Here is an 18,206-nt window from a genome sequence, read left to right as displayed (position 1 = left end):
TGAGGCATGGTGACACAAATCTGTAGCACCATGCTCTGGAGGCTGAGGCAGGAGGATTGCAAGTTTGTGTTCAAACTGGACTGAATATAGTAAATTCCAGACCAGCTTGGATTACATAGCAAGATCTAGTTTCAAAAAGATAATAATAAGGTGGGCATGGTGACACATGCCTTTAATCCTAGCACTTGGAGGCAGAGGCAGGTGGATCTCTGAGTTTGAGGCCAGCCTAGTCTACAGAGTGAGTTCCAGGACAGCCAGGTCTATATAGAGAAGCTCTGTCTAAAATAATAATAATAAAAAGTTGACTGATAAGTAGTTTATCTCTGTAAATATCGTGAGGACATTGTTCAGTATCATCGGAAGAGACAGAATGTGCCCTGTCTGCTGTTGCCTATGTCAAGGAGCAGAAGAGCCATTCAGCCGAGACAGGAGCTGGGATCCCCCCATGGAGAGAAGACTTGATGTTGAAAGACAATCTTCTTTGAAGAATTTGCTTGGCTTGAAAACAGGGTCATTTCCAAAGGGTCCCCTTTCAATCATTTTTTCCCGGGCAGTCCGTAGATCCCTGAAATACGACGGGCGGTTTCTGTGTATGGAGAATGTTACGACAGGACTCTGGAGCCAGGGATTTGGCACCTTGGGCATCATACTCTGCAGAGAAAGAGTAACACAAGGTCTCACATGAGAAAGCAGACTACGCGGAAGACTCTTTAACCAGGTTATTAGAGTAGCTAGAAGCTATTAAACTCAATAAGAAGATTAAAATCTTGTGTCTCATGACTCTGGCCAGACTAATGTGGAGAAGAGGCCTGAACTGCTCACTTGACAAAGTCTGGCCATTTGCATGGTGATTTGATGGGCTAGCTTTGTTATTTATTGTTCTTTGATTCCCCAAGACCCACATGGTGGGAAGAGAGAATTGACTCCCTCAAGTTGCTCTCTGACTTCTACATTCCTGATTGTCCTGGCTGCTCTTTTTTTGTTTGTTTGTTTGTTTTTGTTTTTCAAGACAGGGTTTCTCTGTGCAGCCCTGGCTGTCCTGGAACTCACTCTGTAGACCAGGCTGGCCTTGAACTCAGAAATCCACCTGCCTCTGCCTCCCAAGTGCTGGGATTAAAGGCGTGCGCCACCACCGCCCGGCAGTCCTGGCTGCTCTTATTTCAACATGACATAACCTAGTCATCTGAGAGGAGGGAACCTCAATGGAAAAAAATGTCTCCATATAATTGGACTGTCAGCTGGGGAGTGGTGGCGCATGCCTTTAGTTCCAGCACTCAGGAGGCAGAGGCAGGCGGATCTCTGAGTTGGGGGCCAGGCGCCTGATCTACAGAGAAAGTTCCAGGATAGCCAGGGCTACCCAGAGAAACATGGTCTAAAAAGAAAATAAAAAAGAAAAAAGAAAGATTGAGCTGTCTCTTAATGGGCAGTTTTGAAACCATAAACAACGAGCATTCATGTAACATATTTGTGCGTGCAACTATTTTTTTTTTTTTTTGAGACAGGATCTATTTTGCCCAGGTGGGTCTGTGGACTCATGTGATTCTCCAACTTCAGCCTCCCAAATAGTTGGAACTACAGGTGCACATCATGGAAATGAATTTTTTACATTTTTATTCTTTAATGTTTGTTTAAGATATATTTTATTGTGTATGAAAGACTATGGATGTGTATGTGGACATGTGTGCATGTGTTTGTGCAGGCCAGAAGAGGGCGTCAGATATCCTGAAGCTGAAGTTACAGGCTATTGTGAGTCACCTATATGAGTGCTGGGAACCAAACTCAGGTCCCCTGAAAGAGCAATACTCATTATAACCTCTGAGCCATCTCTCTCTAGCCCTGGATGAATGCTTTAAAAGGCTAAGTTACTATAAGAAGAATTGAAGAAACGTAACAGTGACTATTGATAACTGTGTCTTGTCCTCCAAAGTTCATACTGGGATTTACAATTAATAATCACTGTTAGATTATCCTGGCATCATGGCTCTCCCATTTGTCCATATTATATACAGATGTATGTAGGAACACATAAATAAAGACATATATACTGGAATGTGTAGCCCCTAGACAAATCCTGATGTAATTCTTATTTTGCCTGATTTCCCTCTCCCTAATTTCATTCATAAAAATATTGCAGAGCTGAGTGTGGTGGCTCTTGCCTGTAACCTCAGCACGGAGAAAGCTAAGGCAAAAAGATCTCCATGACTTTGAGGCCAGCCTGGCTACACAGGGAATTCCAAGCCAATTTGGGTTACAGAGTAAGAGCCTATCTTACGGCAGCAACCGCCCCCACCCCAATATATTAAGGACATTTTATTTCAAATCACTCAATGACACACGCGTATGGAAATAGTTATTAATAGCTGCTTCTGTAGTGAGAACTAAGCGGGGCCGCAGGAGAAGTGATGGAATTAGCGATAAGTCAGATCCCAAAGGGCAACGCCCAGCTTCAGGGGAAATGAGAAGACAGAGATAGCAGCAAGTCTCTTTATTTAAGGAAATCACAACGTGTTCAAAAAAAGAAAAGGATGAGGTCACAGGAAAAACTGGGAGGAGAAGATATTTGTACAGCATGTGGAAATGACAAACAGAGTCTTCTAATAGTCAAACACCGGCTCCTCGGCTTTGCAAGCAGAGAAGCCCAATGTATCCCCAAGCTCATTGCAGGGTGTGTCCTTTGTCACCTGGAAACCACTTTTTTTTTTAAAAGATAGTTCAAATTTTCAAATATGTCAAATATGACCTATCTTTTCTCTGCATCTACCCAGGAGATCTAATACTGGGATGCTTTCAGTACACACAGCCTTTATGTCAACAAGGAAGCTCTCAGGGCTGGGGAGTGGCTCGGTTAGTAGTATAGTGCTTGCTGTGCAAGCATGGAGACCTGAGTCTGGATCCTTACCACCCATGTACAAAGCCAGGCCTGCACTCCCAGCACTGGGGTGGCAAAGACAGGAGGATTCCTAAGCTTACTAGTGAACCAGTCTACCCAAGCCCTGAGCTCCAGGTTCAGTGAGAGATCTTGTCTCCAAAGAAGACATCTGTCATTGCCATCTGACATCCACATACATGTATGAGTGTAGATACACACACACACACACACACACACACACACACCACACACCACACACTTTAAAAAGGAAGAAGGGTCGAAAAACCAAAAAAAAAAAAAAAAAAAAGGAAGAAGGGGCCCTGGAGGAGTGGCTCAGTCATTAAAAGCACTAATTTCTTTTTCAGGGGACCAAGGTTTGATTCCCAGCACTATAGTTATATCTTGGCAGATCAAAATTAGCTGTAACTCCAGTTCCAAGAGGGATCGGATACCTTCTTCTAGACTTATATGGTCTATAGACATGCATACAAGCAAAACACTCATACACATACAATGAATCTTAAAAAAAAGAAACCTTTTAAATTAAATTTAAAACACAACAGTGGTGATTAAAAAGGGGAGGGTATTCTGCCCGAGAGAGCTCTTCTGCCAGGCTTCTGAGGCTTCCTTGTAGGGCACCGAACTTGGGAAGACACTGGTGACCCCTCTCCTCGGTGCTTAGCAGACCCTTCACAACCTCTCATAATGGCTTTATCTGATACGGTCTTCTATTAGATTTGTTACAGTAATTTTCTCCTTGCTGTGACAAAAATACCTGAAAAGATATTTTCAACTTAAGGGAGGATTTATGCGCACTTACATTCCTTCATGGTAGGGTAGGAATGGCTGCAGGCGTAGGAGGCAGCCAGTCACACTTCATCCTCACTCAGAGCAGAGGATAAAGATGCTGTGTGGAGCGCTTGCCCCACACCCCATTACCCACTACAGGACGCCAGCCCTCGGGATAGATGATACCACTCACTCACTTTTAGAGCGGGTCTTCCTACTTCCTACTTTAACCTAATGGTAAACAATCTCTCACAGAGGTGCCCAGAGGCTTGCCTCTTTAGTGATTCTAGATCCTGTCTGTAGGCATAATGTTACTGTGTACTGTGTAAAGATTACTCATGTATTACTCAAGTGTGGATTTCTCCGCGCCCATATCTGTTTGCAACCCTTATTCTGAGAATCTCCTGGCTCAATATGGTGTAAAAATTGCTCCACAATTATCCCCTGATTGGTCAGTAGTGAGCTGATCAGCCAATGACTGAGAAGGGAAGAGAATAGGGCTGTACTTCCTCCCAGCCAGTGGGTACAAGAGAGAAGTGGGGATTGGACTGGAGGAGAGAGTCCAAGAGACCTCGTAAAAAAGAGAAACAAACAAACAAACAAATCCAGGAGTCCAGTAGCCCAGGAAACCAGATCAGTACTAGCTAGTATCACGGAGATTTTTGGCTGGGAGGGGCCAGATTAGCATAGGGAATTAAAATAGAGTAACATTGCTCAGTTGTGCCCGTAAAGCTTTTGAGTAAATATTCTAGTCCAGTCACAATTAGGATTGGATATTCCAGCCGGGCGGTGGTGGCGCATGCCTTTAATCCCAGCACTTGGGTAGTAGAGGCAGGCGGATTTCTGAGTTCGAGGCCAGCCTGGTCTACAGAGTTAGTTCCAGGACAGCCAGGGCCACACAGAGAAACCCTGTCTCGAAAAACCAAAAAAAAAAAGGATTGGATATTCCTTTTTGGCCTCTTTGGAACACACACACCACACGCACGCACACACACAGAAACTTTTTAAAAAGCCAGAAGCTTGGAGAAGGAGAAACAACAGTCTATTGAATTTGCTTGCAATGTTAGACTGAGAGGCAAGTCCAGGAGTTTGAGGCTAGGAAGGACTATGTAGCAATACACTGACGAAGAATATTGGAAGGAAGAATATTGATTACAAGGATCTCACCCTGTAACCTTAGCCTTCCACAAGCATGAACCACCATACTCAGCAAGGCTTTGGAATCGAAAGGGAGTGGGAAATGAAATGGAGAGAGTCTTAACAGTGGAGTTTTCTCCAGTGAGGAGAGTCAGTAAGAGTTGTGCTTCATACAGAACATCAAACTTTGCCTTCATTCATTCTACCAGGAAACTGCTTAGGAACAAAAATACCTGCCACAAAAATGAGAAAGCAGACTAAAACAGAGGAAGCCGAGCTCGGCGCTGCACACCTTTAATCCCAGCACAGGCAGAGAGAGGAGAATCTCTGTGAGTTCGAGGCCATCCTGGCCCATCTAGCAAGCTCTAGGACTATGTAAATCTTGTCACCCAAAAACAAAAAAGAGGAATGAAGTTGTTTTCTTCTGAGTTGCCCTGTGCCTTGTTTTCTTACATGGAACCTTTATCTGGTAGGGAATTTTGCCTTTCCAGTGTCTATTACCGCGGTTTAAAAAGGTGACAAACAGGGCTAGCGGTAGGACCCAGGAGGACCGTCGGCTTGGCGGACCTAGGGAATGCTGGAGGACTCGGCCCCTTCCCAGAAAGCACCACGGCTGCGGAAGCGTGGGTCTTGGCCGCCCCACCATGGATGCGCTTTCGAATGGCAACGGCGCGGCGCTGGCGAAGCGCGGGCGGGGGAGGCGCCGGCGGCAGCCGCAGTCCCGCGGCGCGTCGGTCCTGGCCCTGCCCTTGCGGTCCCGGAAGGTCCGAAGGCACCGGAAAAGTGCGGCGTCCCGCGTGGCTGCGCTGAGAGCTCGCGCGCTCCTGAGCCGGGACTCGGACTCGAAGGTGGCATCGGTCGGGGGCAAGCGGAAGGGTCCTGCAGAGCTGCTGGAGGCCTCGGGGGCGGCCGAGCCGCGGCCGGTGGCAGTGCGCCCGAGGCCGGCTTCGGCGACCCTGCCGCGCCGGGTGGAGGGCCGGGTCGCGCTCTCCCGGAACCTGGGGACACCGGCTCCGCCGCCGGGCTCGCACGTGGATGACCCGGAGCGGCCCCGGGATTCGCCGCTGCAGCAAGTGTTAGCGGAGCTGAACGGCATCCCCAGCAGCCGGAGGCGCGCCGCCCGCCTCTTCGAGTGGCTCTTGGCGCCCCTGCCGCCGGACCACTTCTACCGGCGGCTGTGGGAGCGGGAGGCGGTGCTGGTGCGGCGGCAGGACCACAGCTACTACGAAGGTCTATTCTCCACCGCCGACCTGGACTCGATGCTGCGGGACGAGGACGTGCACTTCGGGCAGCATCTGGACGCCGCGCGCTACATCGACGGGCGGCGGGAGACCTTGAACCCACCGGGCCGCGCACTTCCCGCCGCCGCGTGGTCCTTGTACCAAGCCGGCTGCTCCTTACGTCTTCTTTGCCCGCAAGCTTTCTCGCCCACCGTGTGGCAGTTTCTGGCTGTGCTCCAGGAACAGTTTGGAAGCATGGCAGGCTCCAACGCTTACCTCACGCCCCCCAACTCGCAGGGCTTTGCTCCTCACTACGACGACATTGAGGCTTTCGTGTTGCAGCTGGAAGGTCGGAAACTCTGGCGCGTCTACCGACCGCGGGACCCAAGTGAGGAGTTGGCCCTGACATCCAGTCCCAACTTCAGCCAGGAGGACCTTGGTGAGCCAGTGCTACAAACGGTACTGGAACCTGGAGACCTGCTCTATTTTCCTCGGGGCTTCATTCATCAAGCTGAATGTCAGGATGGAGTCCACTCTCTGCACCTCACCTTGTCCACCTACCAGCGCAATACATGGGGTGACTTCCTGGAGGCTGTTGTCCCTCTGGCAGTGCAGGCAGCAATAGAGGAAAATGTGGAGTTCCGCAGGGGTCTTCCTCGGGACTTCATGGATTACATGGGAGCCCAGCATTCAGACTCTAAGGATCCCAGAAGAACAGCTTTCATGGAAAAGGTGCGGGTCTTGCTTGCTCGCCTGGGACACTTTGCTCCTGTCGATGCTGTGGCTGACCAGAGAGCAAAAGACTTCATTCACGATTCCCTGCCCCCTGTGTTGACCGATAGGGAAAGGGCTCTAAGTGTTCACGGGCTCCCAATTCGCTGGGAGGCTGGAGAACCTGTAAATGTGGGGGCCCAGCTGACAACAGAAACAGAAGTCCATATGCTTCAGGACGGCATAGCGCGGCTGGTGGGTGAGGGAGGCCGCTTGTTCCTGTATTACACAGTAGAAAACTCTCGGGTTTATCATCTGGAGGAACCCAAGTGCTTAGAAGTCTACCCCCAGCAGGCTGATGCCATGGAACTCTTACTTCGATCCTACCCAGAGTTTGTGAGAATAGGGGATCTGCCCTGTGACGCTGTGGAAGACCAGCTTTCCTTGGCAACCATGTTATATGATAAGGGGCTGCTGCTCACCAAGACACCTCTAGTTCCGAGTTAGTTCTTGAGGATGACTGGAAAGCCTGCGGTTGGGACTCTCCAGCACCACTGCCACCTTTTGTCTGTTTTTACAGAGGCCGTGTTCTTACCTTGCTGAGCGTCAGTATGGTTACGTTTACCTTTAGGATTTTCTCCGTGTTGCAAACCTCAGACCTGAAAAGAACCTCTTCATCTAGGTACAAAAGGAAACACAGACATTGAAACAGGGAGGGAAAAGCTATTTGCAGCAGTAGCCCCGACCCCTGCCATTTCAGAGCATCAACTTCAAGGAAGTTGCTTCCTTGAGTTCTCTCTCATCAGTTTGCGGGGCGAGCTGGGGTCAGTATGCTGTGCGTTAAGTTTGTATGAACATTAGATTTATTAAAAAAAAAGAAAAAGTGCCAAAGGCCATCTTTCTAAGCCTAGATTTTTCTGGGGATTGATTTGAAGAAGTGTGGGACAAGGAAAATATTGGCTGAGATGAAAGGCAGCATCAGCATGGCTTAGGATGTCACAGGAATATATTAACGTTTGTAAGGAAGAGAGCTGGGGTGTAGAGCAAGTGGGTGCTTGGCATGTGCAATGCCCTGGGTTCATCTCAGCATCACACTCATTAAAGAAGAGAAGCGTGGCTGGTCGGGGCCATAGATTAGCTTTGGAGGTAACTTACTCACTTTAGTTATGAGACTTGAACTCCGAACTGAACAATCCTAGCAGGAAATCTTGCACTAGCAGAATCAGCTTTGAAGTACATACGGTATCTGCTCAGGGCTTGGTTCAGATCAGTGACTCACTGGCACTACTCCCAAAGGGACAGTGTCGTGTCACCTAGCAGTGCTTTCACAGGCTTTAGTCACCCAACTTTTTGCTAGCTGGCCATAGGAAGATCGATGTTCAAGTTATTTTCCACTCTCCTCCCCCGGCAGTTGGATGAAACTTTCCCAAATCTGGCAAGTGCATGTTCTCATGACTGGTGGAAAAGAGCCTGGTGCACCAGAAACAGCACTTGGAACCAGAAGACCTGGGTTTGGGGTGGTGGCTGGTAGGCCACTGGCCGAGTGATCTGAGGCTGCTGCTTACAGATTTTGTGAGTATGTACTGTGACAGTTTGGCTCCTGCACCCTTACCTTTTACAGTAGTCTGTCTGTGCCTCTTAAGATCCTATCATAACTGATAGATTCAGTTTTTAAGGCTGAGTATTTTTGGAAAGTATTTTTTTTCCCCTTAAGTTAGAGTATAAAATGATTGTTTTCCTCCCAACCCCATTTTCCATGGGTGACCACTATAAAAGATTAAATGTGTACTTTTTGGGGGGTTACTTAAGCAAATATACACAGTAGTTATTTGTTTTTATAAAGACTTGTGCTTTTCTGTATGTCTTCTGAAAGTTCAGTTCAGCCAGAGCTACCCTTTAAATTCCACACAATTGCAGATGGATGAGAAGTGGGGAGGGTCCTGCTGCCTGGAAACCAAGGAGACTAAGCACCCGTCCTGACCTAAACCGTACAAGGGCTCCATATGAAGTCCTCAGATCCTGGGACCATTTTGTGAGAAGAGTCAGGAATGGGCTCACCCCTGAGAAACTTACTCGCAGAAGTTTTGAAGTTTTGAAGAAAAGTGTAGAATTCCAGTGGTTTTTGGCCCTCTTTGGGTTCTGAGTAAACCCATTTAGCTCTTTCTTTCAGGTGTTTTACGGCCAGTTCCATCTTCAGTATTTTCTCCGTCAGTACGTCCTTTTGGTTTAGTGTTTGGATCTAAGGGACAAAATTTTAAAAGCAACCGACCAACTGTATTAGGGAGGAAAAACCATTAAGGTAATTTGATCATGTCAAGCATGTATTGCTTGCTTGTTAATCTCAGCACTTGGGAGGCTGAGGCAAGATCTCAACTTTGAGGTTGTATAGTAAAACTGTCTCAGAAAAACAAAAACATAAAAAAACGTAAAGTAATTGATTATATCATGCTTAATAGCAAGCCTCTTGAAGCCCTGGAAACACAGTTTGTATTTACTTACCTTGTTCTTAATCTCCTGAATCATTTCTTGGTTTCCGTCTTTTTCTAAGTTGAGTGCTGTCATTGTCTGGTGAATTTCCCTGAAAGATAATGAAAGATTGTGACCCTGTCCTAAAAAGAAAGCACAGTGGTAAATAACGTAGGATTTGGAATTAGGCGGGAATCCTAAACTCCACACATCAGCAGTTTAACGGAGTCTTCTCTGTAGAAACAATGTGATAATTTACAGAGATGTCGGGCAATTTCAGAACTGATAGGTGAAGGCACTGGCAGTTGTTTATTAAACACCTTTGCGTTAATGTGGACTTCTCTGCATTGGAGGATGGAGACAAAAAAGGACTGAGGGGAGGCCCAGCACTTAAGAGTGTGGGTACAGGCATTCTCCAGGTTCACATAGCTATTGCATTGAAACTCTAGTATTATTGACTGACTATTGTCTCAACAAAGTACTGGATACAAGTTGAATATATGAATAACTTAAAACTCCCAGGAAGAAGAGGGATCCATAAGAATTATGGGAGCCGTGACAGTCTGATTGCGGCAGAGTTTTCCGTTACCCGCTTAGCAGAGCATAGAATGATCGAGGGTTGGAGACTTGGCAGCGCAGAGGTCATGAGAGGTCATGAGAGGTGTGGTGCTTACTTAAGAACAGCCTCGTGCTTTTCCAGGAGCAGCACGTCCAGGAAAGTGTCCCTGACCTGGGGACCCTGAAGCTTGAGGGCTAGGATGCTCCGGCAGGCTTCCAGCCGCACGCCTGGTGAGTCTTCATAGTGGATAGCCCACAGCAGGTTACTAGTCAGCTGGGGACTCACTTGTCCGATCTGTCCCAAAGCTGTATCGGAGGGAGGTCAGGCATGTTTCACTGTTACTGAAGACTAGGTTGACTACACCCTAGCACTGAGAGGGAATTTGAGATTTGCAGACAGTCTCTTGGGGATGACAGTTAATCACCATTAGATAGGAGGGAAATGGAAAAGGTATTTTTGAGTAGCGCCATTTAGAAAGGAAATTTAGAGAGCTAGCCAAGCTTTGCCTAGCATGTTTGATGCCTGGCTTTGGGACTGGGCCCTAGCTGGCCTCACATTTGCCTCCTCCTGCGTCTGTCTCCTGAGAGTGGGATTCCAAGCATGTACCATGCCTGGTTCTGCATGGGGATATTTCTTCCAAAGGACTCAAGAGGATAGTGTTTCATCCTTTCCTTGCCGACCGGGATGTAAGCATAGACTAGTTTGCCTATTCAGGAATTAGATAGGGGCAGATATAACCTGGAAGAGCCGTGTAGTTAATGTAGGGGAGGAGGGCACAACTATTTCTCAGGTTTAACTAGGTCTGGTTCTGCTAGGGTTCTGCCAAAGACCATTTCAGAAAATCGAAAAGCAAGGTGTAAGTTCTGCGGCTGTCTTGAACCTGGTTTGACTCTTACCAAGTGCTGTAGTTCAAATCTCCGGGGAAAGCAGAATGTAACCAACAGTGAATTCCTACTAGAAATGTATTCTGTTGGTGGGGACTGTGTTGTCTGTTCTTTGCTTAACAAGTTTAAATACACCTAGACTTAGGATCCTTAACTAACATTTTAAAAGAAACTTTTCTTTCTCAGCCCAGAGACTTCTGAGAACCTAAGAGAATTCCTCCCACTATACTCTAGCTGGTTTATTAGAGTTTCTGGGGATGGTCTGTGTTAGCATGGAGAAGGTATTTCTAGTCTAGGGCTTAGAGCTATTCTTGAAATACCTCGAATGGCAAAAGCCTTGATTTTCCAGTAAGGATCTGTGTGCATCAGATTCAGGAGGCGTTCAAGCACCTGCAGTAGACAAAGGGCAAGGTGAGTGGGAAGAACCAGAATAAGAATAGACCAGAAACAGGGACCCCCTCATGTCTGTGGATGGTTTAACTAGAAAAACAACCACCTGTCGATCCTAGTAACACACGAGCTACAGCCTCAAGGATTAGCTTGTATAGTAACTAGCTCAATTAACTACTTTTTGTGGTTTTTTTTTTTTGTCTCAGCATATAGATCTATAGCCATACATATACTAACTACATGCTCTACCACTAAACTATACCACTAGTCCCAGACTCCCTCTTGCCACCTGTTCCCATTCTTGTTTTTGAGACCATCACTATGTAGCTTATAACTTAGGTTCACCTCAGATGTTTTCTAATGTGTATGGGTGTTTTGCCTGTAGTCTGTCTATGTAACACATATGTACTGTGCCCCCAGAGGCCAGAAGGTGGCATAAGATCCCTTGGAACTAGTTAGATATGGTTGTGAGCTGCCATGTAGGTGCTAGGAATCAAACCCAGTCCTCTGGAAAAATGACCAGTGCTCTTAATTCCTGAACCATTCCTTCAGCCCCTCTCCTCAAATTCTTGAAACTCCTACCTCTTGCCTTATCTCCCAAGTGCAAGGATTACCTCGTGCTTTGCTTAGACTTCTTTTGAATACCTGTGTCCAGTTTCTCCCTGATTCCATCCGTTGGCATAAACCCTAAAACCTCTCAGCACACAGGTATTAGAAGCTAGTTAACTGAGAAGAGAATAGCATTAAGAATGTAGCGTCCCATGGCTTGAAGTGTTGGAGCTCCTTAGGAGCTCCTTGCTGCTGATGTGACTGACTGCTCATCCCACTTCCCACAGAACAGGGAATGTACCAGGCACCACAGAGACAGGGAAGCTCGCTCAAGGTCCATCAGGTAAGATGACGGCTTCCTTGACGTACCATCTGGTCACGGATCTGCAAGGCACCTGCTGCCAAACAAGCTGCCTGTCGAATTCCTGTGAACTCGTCAGAGAAGCAGGTCAGGAAACTTGGGAAAAGCTTGGCTGTCATGAGTTTGAGCACACGGATCAGGGAGAGGGCCTTAATCCGCTCCTGGGAGTTTCCTTGGCACAGCTTAATTCTGTAAAACACAAGTGGCTTCTACTATTTCCCTTCAGCTTTTCTGTGGAACCCGTATTACCTAACATTTAGGTGTAATAACCAAATATAAAAAAGTGTCACCTTGCGCCACCTCTAACAGTCAACGTCCCTGCCCAGCCCCTCTTACAGATACAGTGCTCATTTTGGCAGTTATCTCCCAGCCCAGAATGACTGCATTCCCATGAAACTAGTCCACTCGAGTATTTCATGTTTCTACAGCAGTTACCATTTATACCACTGGTCTAGGTTAGTACTTTTTGTAGCAGGACCTAGTACGATGCTGATCATATAGGGAGTTCAGCAGATGCTGGCTGGATCCCAGGTCACCCAGGCACTTTTTTTTTTTTAATTTACATTACTCTATAGTCTTTTTTTTTTAAAAGGTTTTATTTATTTATTCATTCATTACATGTAAGTACACTGTAGCTGTCTTCAAACACCCCATAAGAGAGGATCAGATATCATTGCAGATGGTTGTGAGCCACCATGTGGTTGCTGGGATTTGAACTCATGACCTCTAGAAGAACAGTCAGTGCTCTTAACCACTGAGCCATCTCACCAGCCCACCCAGGCACTTCTAAGAAAGGAAGACTTTCTAAGCTTCCAGTGGCTGGGTCCTACCTGATCATGTCATGGATCTCTTTGCCAAGGTTCATCCGCCCCAGGGCTCTGGCAGCCGCTTGCCTTACTTCCCTATTCCAGTCATTCCACATCAGCTGGATTATCTTCTGTTTCATATCCTAGAAATAGGCATGATAATTGACTCTCAGTTTTGTAGTAGATACCAGGTTTCCCCCATCCTTTAGTCACAATCCAGTTGGGCAGATGGTATCTCTACAGATGGCTCAGTACAGGCTTTGATTAACTTGCCCAAGGATAATCTGGTAAGTGCTTATAACTGGTCTCAAATCCAGGTCTGTTTCCCAAACTTCTCTTCAAGTCTTGTACCATGTTGGAGCCAAAAGAATGAGTATGAGAGACTTGAAATTTGAAAGTGTTACATAATGGAATAACTTCCTCATTCCAGATTGCTCGAGACTTTTCTGGTTTTAGTACTAAAAGTCCATGTCCTGTACAAACCAGGGCAGTCAGTCACTTCTCTCTTATAGGGAAAGGAAAACATTACTACAGTTGTGGTTGATGATGGTGTAACTTTGTGTAAACTAGTTTTCCAGCCCAAAACATCTTGCTCTACCTCTATCTGGTACCAGATATTTTCCTTTAGGACTTAGGCATCTCCTTAGTAAAGTCTCTTCTGCCCCTTGTAAGCATAGGAAAGCCCTATAGTGTCTTACCAACGTAGAGGGGATGTGGTCAGAAACTGCTTTCTTACTGAGTGAAGGAAAGAACTCAGGCACACTGCCCTTTTAAACTTCTGCAGTTTTTCATGGCGTCTTCATCATCTGGACCGTGTCCATAGCTAGGGTCTCAGCAGGAACTCTAGCACGTGAGGAAGATTAGCCTGTTCTCAGACCTCTTCAGGTTATTATTTATGCTGAATGGCCAGATTGTTGAGTGCTTTCTTTAACAAAATGTGAGGGTTAAAGAATGGACGGGGCTCACATCTGCAGGGACTACTAGCCTTTCCTGTATGCACTAACCGACGGTACCCAGTGTCATAAAAAGATAACACACTAAAACAAGGGCTCATTCTTTCTTTCCTCGTTATTGTAAACAAAATGGCCGGGAGATGCTCATCTATCAGCACCGTTTTCTGCACACAAGGACTGGGGTGGTGTGTCCTGGAGATAGGACTACAGCGACGTATTTCATCCATGCGATATTTTATGGTCATCTTGTTTGTCAGATAGCACCACTGTAACATTCCCTGCCAGGTCAGATCAGCATTTCTAATTCAAAAGGGTGATTATGAATTACACCCAGCTGGAGAGATGGCTCAGTGGTTAAGAACACCCTCTGCTCTTCCAGAGGTCCTGAGTTCAATTCCCAGCAACCACATGGTGGCTCACAACCGTCTGTAATGTGATCTGATGCCCTCTTCTGGTGTGCCTGAAGACAGTGACAGTGTAGTCACATACATAAAATAAATATAAATAAATTTAAAATAAATAAATAAATAAAGTGTATAACTCAGTAGTTTTTAAATATAATAATAATAATAATAATAATAATAATAAAAAAACTCGCCGGGCGGTGGTGGCGCACGCCTTTAATCCCAGCACTTGGGAGGCAGAGGCAGGTGGATTTCTGAGTTCGAGGCCAGCCTGGTCTACAGAGTGAGTTCCAGGACAGCCAGGACTACACAGAGAAACCCTGTCTCGGAAAAACAAACAAACAAAAAAGATGAATTACACCCAGCCACCCCTTTAAAAAAGCAATAGAGAGGAGGAAAAAGAAGAAATTTAAACAACTGAAGAAAATCAGAAAGTGGCAGGACACTGACCAATATGAGAAAATCAAAGTCTCTGCGGGCGAGAGTGGTGTGAACCCCAGACAGAAATATGAAAGGGAAATGTTTTCCCTTTGCTGTGGTGGGAGAAGTGAAGGTGGGCCAGATCCAGGACATAAACCATGACTCAGGAGATGACTTACATGTGATTAGAAGTTTACTACAGCCCTTAGGAGTCAGTTCAGACCTGTGTGCTTTTTTTAGTATTTTTAAAATTTTATGTGTATGGATGTTTTGCCTGTGTGCATGTCTGTGTACCATATGAGTGGGAGCATTGCAACACAATGGTCCCTGGTACCAGAGAGGGTGTACTACCTGGAACAGTAGTATTTTGGTATTTGGAACTGAACCAGAATACTTTGAAAAACAAGTACTCTTCACGCAGTAACTCTTTTCCCCATGCTATGTGTTCTTGTAAAAAAAAAAAAAAATCAGCAAAGACTATGGCTTCTAGTTTCAGTTTACTTGAACTTAGTCTCCCTACCAAAGTCTCAGTTTCAGTAAGATGGAGAGATACTTCTGGGAGAACAAGACACCATTATTCCTCTAACATGGTATGCCCATGAGCCCTCAGGAAGTAAGCCCCAGTATCAGATATACAATTATCCATGGAGTCTGCAGTGAAACCACATAGTTCAGCAAGCATTCTGCAGTGGCATTTAAACAGCACAGTCTGTCTTCTCCTTCGTGAGTACCTTATAGTTTTATTCATTAATTTCAAGATGAGAAGCAATTTCATTCAAAAGGTCAAGAAACATTGTCAGAAGAGCCGGACATTTGTTTGTGTGTGTCCTTGTGTATTTGTGGATGCAGATTGTGTGTGTGTGTGTGTGTGTGTGTGTGTGTAGCTTTTGAGGAGTCTAAATGCTCCATCCTCTGATCCCTTTAAGTAACCCCAGAATGACACAAGAGGAAATAGGTCTTTTTTCTGTCCAAGAGTAGGCTTTGTCCAGTTATAATCTAGCCCTTGCACAGTCCCCAAATAGCAGAATCCTGGGCTTTCACTGCTGTATGAGTCCTCTCCAAAATGTAAACGTATCGTAGTCCTGAACTCAGAACAAACTATTAGGCTCTAGGTAAGCCAAAGAGTGAGGTGATCTAGAGGCTATGGAAGCTCTATTGAAGGCAGTCGGTGTTTAGGGATTATATAACAACCCAAAGACACAATAGATTTTCTAAGCTTTGCCCAGCTCAAGGCAGAATGGGGTACACTCTTGAAGGAGTAAAAGAGATATTTCTTTGTAAATAATTTCTTTCAGCCCAGATATCAGGACTCATAGAGATGAAGGCAGATACATAGGGATGCCCTCATAAAGCCATCTTTGATTACCCAGGTTGTATCTTCCAGTATGTACTGAATGGTGAAATTAAATATTCTTACAGACTTATTAAAGCATTGTACATATAAGTATGTGAGGTGCACAGCATGTGTGTATACAAGGAAGGGTTCTTGCATACGTGCATAGAGGTTAAAAGAGGGCATTCTCTCCCCTCCTCCACCATTTCTGACCTTTTCCCCTGCAGGATCTCTTGCTAAAACTGAAGCTCATGATTTTTGGCGTGTGTGGGGCTACACCTCTGTTGGATGTGAGTGCTGTGATACAAATCCTGGTCTTTATATTTGAACAGAGAATGCTTTTCATCATTTAGGCCTCTCTAGCTCCTCAATCTCAATGATGGTTTGTAAGAAAACTGTTTTCTGTAGTCTTAACGTGAGAACTGTGAGGAAAGAAAATGCCTTTTTTTTTTTTAATTTTTTTTTTCAAGACAGGGTTTCTCTGTGTAGCCCTGGCTGTCCTAGAACTCACTCTGTAGACCAGGCTAGCCTCGAACTCTCGAACTCAGAAATCCGCCTGCCTCTGCCTCTCAAGTGCTGGGATTAAAGGCGTGCGCCACCACTGCCCGGCTGCCTTTTATTTTCTACTTCCTCTCCCATGTATATAATTGCCTCTGAACATTTACTGAACATGTCTGTGCGTATGTCATATGTATCCATCCATATGCATATACATACATATGTATGTAGCACAAAGGAGAAAGAGACCGGTTCCACTCCCAACAGCTAGTGACTAGAATGGAGTAGTGAAAAGATGTTCAGGGTTCAGTTGCTCAAAATTCCTTCAATTGTAGCCAAGTTCCACACCTTCGAGTCGTTCGATACACCCTGGCTCCTGAAAGTTTCAAGAGAGCATCTTACATTCACTCTGCTCTCAGGCAGTGAGGGCCAGATAAGAAAGCTGTGAACTGTGGGTGGGACAGGCTGTGGGTGGGACAGGGTGCAGAATGTTCTTTCCACAGCTGGCTTCTGGAAAGAATGGCATAAACTATGACAGGTGAATGCACATGAAAGCCGGGACATGGTGCCCTGGCATGTCCACATTCTCTCTGGGAAAAGCAGAGGCCTTGGGAGAACATTGGCTCTTTTCACACAGGCAAAGATGGTAAATAATACCAAGTGTCCTCCTCCATTGTACTTGCATTTGCTTAAGCTAACTGTGAACAGTTACGTCATGCTTTGCTTGCGTTAATAATAAAAATACAAAGTGCTTTGTTTGCACTACCCTTGAGTTCAAATTCCTGGAGTCCCCTGATATTCCACGAAGGTCTTTGGTTTATCCTTCAATCCTAGGAGACAGCTCTGCTGGCCGAGGGACAGGGTGACATCAGGTTATATGTATTGTTAGTCTTGTTGCTCAAATTGCAATGCCACTGTTTTTAAAAGGAGGGTCCATGTTTTTATATGTATGCACTGAATGTTCAGAGAACCAGCACAGAGACCTGTCTAGTTGAATTGTTTGGTCTTTTGAGTCTGCTTCTCAAAGTAATCAAGGACCGATTTTCACTGTAGGGTGAGAGGTACTGTATCATTGACTGATACTTTTATAATGTCTACTGATATTGACACACACACACACACACACACACTCTGAGTCAAATTACTATAAAGGTCCTAAGCTCTTTCTCTTGGTTTGTGTGTATATTAGACAGTGGCTGTGTCACAGCTTGTGGACTGCCACCCCCAATAAGAAACACTGCTTAAAGTCAGAGAAGTACGTAATACTTAAAGATAATCCAAGTTATGAATAAGAGGAAGCAATGAGATACCAGATAGAAGCAAAAAGTCAGAAAACTCCAGGCCAGCCTTGCCACACTTTCTGGAAGCAAAGACAGGAGACTTACTATGCAGACTTTCCCACTGATCTGAGAGAAAGCACGGCAGGCCACGATGCGGTCCTTCCATTGCCTGCTGTTCAGCTCCACGGCAAGCATCGTGTGGATCAGGGTCTGAGGACAAGGAAGAGTTTCATGGATAGTCTCAATCACTCTTTTTTTTTTTTTTTTTTGTTTTTCAAAACAAGGTTTCTCTGTAGCCCTGGCTGTCCTGGAACTCACTCTGTAGACCAAGCTGGCCTCGAACTCAGAAATCCGTCTGACTCTGCCTCCCAAGTGCTGGGATTAAAGGCGTGTGCCACCACCGCCCGGCATCAATCACTCTTAAAGATAATCGAATCTTGAAGAAATTATATCCTGACGTGACATCCAGCACAGTAAATGCCCAAGGTCATGAGATAACATTCCTATTAAGGGACAGGGTGGGTGATTAAGATAGGGCACTCTCCCCAAGCAGTCTGACTTGAAAAGAGAAAAGAAA

At 45.7% G+C, this 18,206-nt stretch overlaps 2 protein-coding genes across 3 annotated transcripts in view; one reads left to right on the top strand and one right to left on the bottom strand.

Annotated features, from left to right (window-relative positions):
- Positions 1-396: 396 nt before the first annotated feature.
- Heatr4 (HEAT repeat containing 4) overlaps positions 397-18,206 on the bottom strand; it is a 31,996-nt gene continuing 14,186 nt past the window's right edge. Inside the window, exons 8-16 of the mRNA XM_028782189.1 lie at positions 17,735-17,839; positions 12,766-12,884; positions 11,944-12,124; positions 10,956-11,025; positions 9,867-10,056; positions 9,226-9,304; positions 8,800-8,965; positions 7,352-7,404; positions 397-651 (exon numbers count right to left, since the gene is read on the bottom strand). Of these exons, the coding sequence (XP_028638022.1) occupies positions 397-651; positions 7,352-7,404; positions 8,800-8,965; positions 9,226-9,304; positions 9,867-10,056; positions 10,956-11,025; positions 11,944-12,124; positions 12,766-12,884; positions 17,735-17,839 (1,218 nt within the window). The remainder of the gene's footprint in view (positions 652-7,351; positions 7,405-8,799; positions 8,966-9,225; positions 9,305-9,866; positions 10,057-10,955; positions 11,026-11,943; positions 12,125-12,765; positions 12,885-17,734; positions 17,840-18,206) is intronic.
- Riox1 (ribosomal oxygenase 1) lies at positions 5,199-8,996 on the top strand. 2 transcript variants are annotated; one of them, XR_003713210.1, is made up of 3 exons: positions 5,199-7,550; positions 8,138-8,298; positions 8,897-8,996. XR_003713210.1 is itself a non-coding variant. In XM_028782162.1 (1 exon), the coding sequence occupies exon 1, from the start codon at positions 5,440-5,442 to the stop codon at positions 7,231-7,233; it is 1,794 nt and encodes a 597-aa protein (XP_028637995.1). In that variant the 5' UTR covers positions 5,199-5,439; the 3' UTR covers positions 7,234-7,612. The 2 variants fall into 2 exon arrangements, 1 of the variants encoding a protein (XP_028637995.1); XM_028782162.1 differs by lacking the exons at positions 8,138-8,298; positions 8,897-8,996 and having other exon boundaries at positions 5,199-7,612.

Source organism: Grammomys surdaster, unplaced genomic scaffold (assembly GCF_004785775.1).
Source record: "Grammomys surdaster isolate TR1022 unplaced genomic scaffold, NIH_TR_1.0 721, whole genome shotgun sequence".
Classification (NCBI taxonomy): Eukaryota; Metazoa; Chordata; class Mammalia; order Rodentia; family Muridae; genus Grammomys; species Grammomys surdaster.
The sequence above is the reverse complement of the archived record's forward strand: the minus strand, read 5'-3'. Positions and strand labels throughout refer to the sequence as shown.

Excerpts from the sequence above, each read along its gene's own strand:
- Riox1 (XM_028782162.1), top strand. The coding sequence starts at position 5,440 with ATGGATGCGCTTTCGAATGGCAACGGCGCGGCGCTGGCGAAGCGCGGG.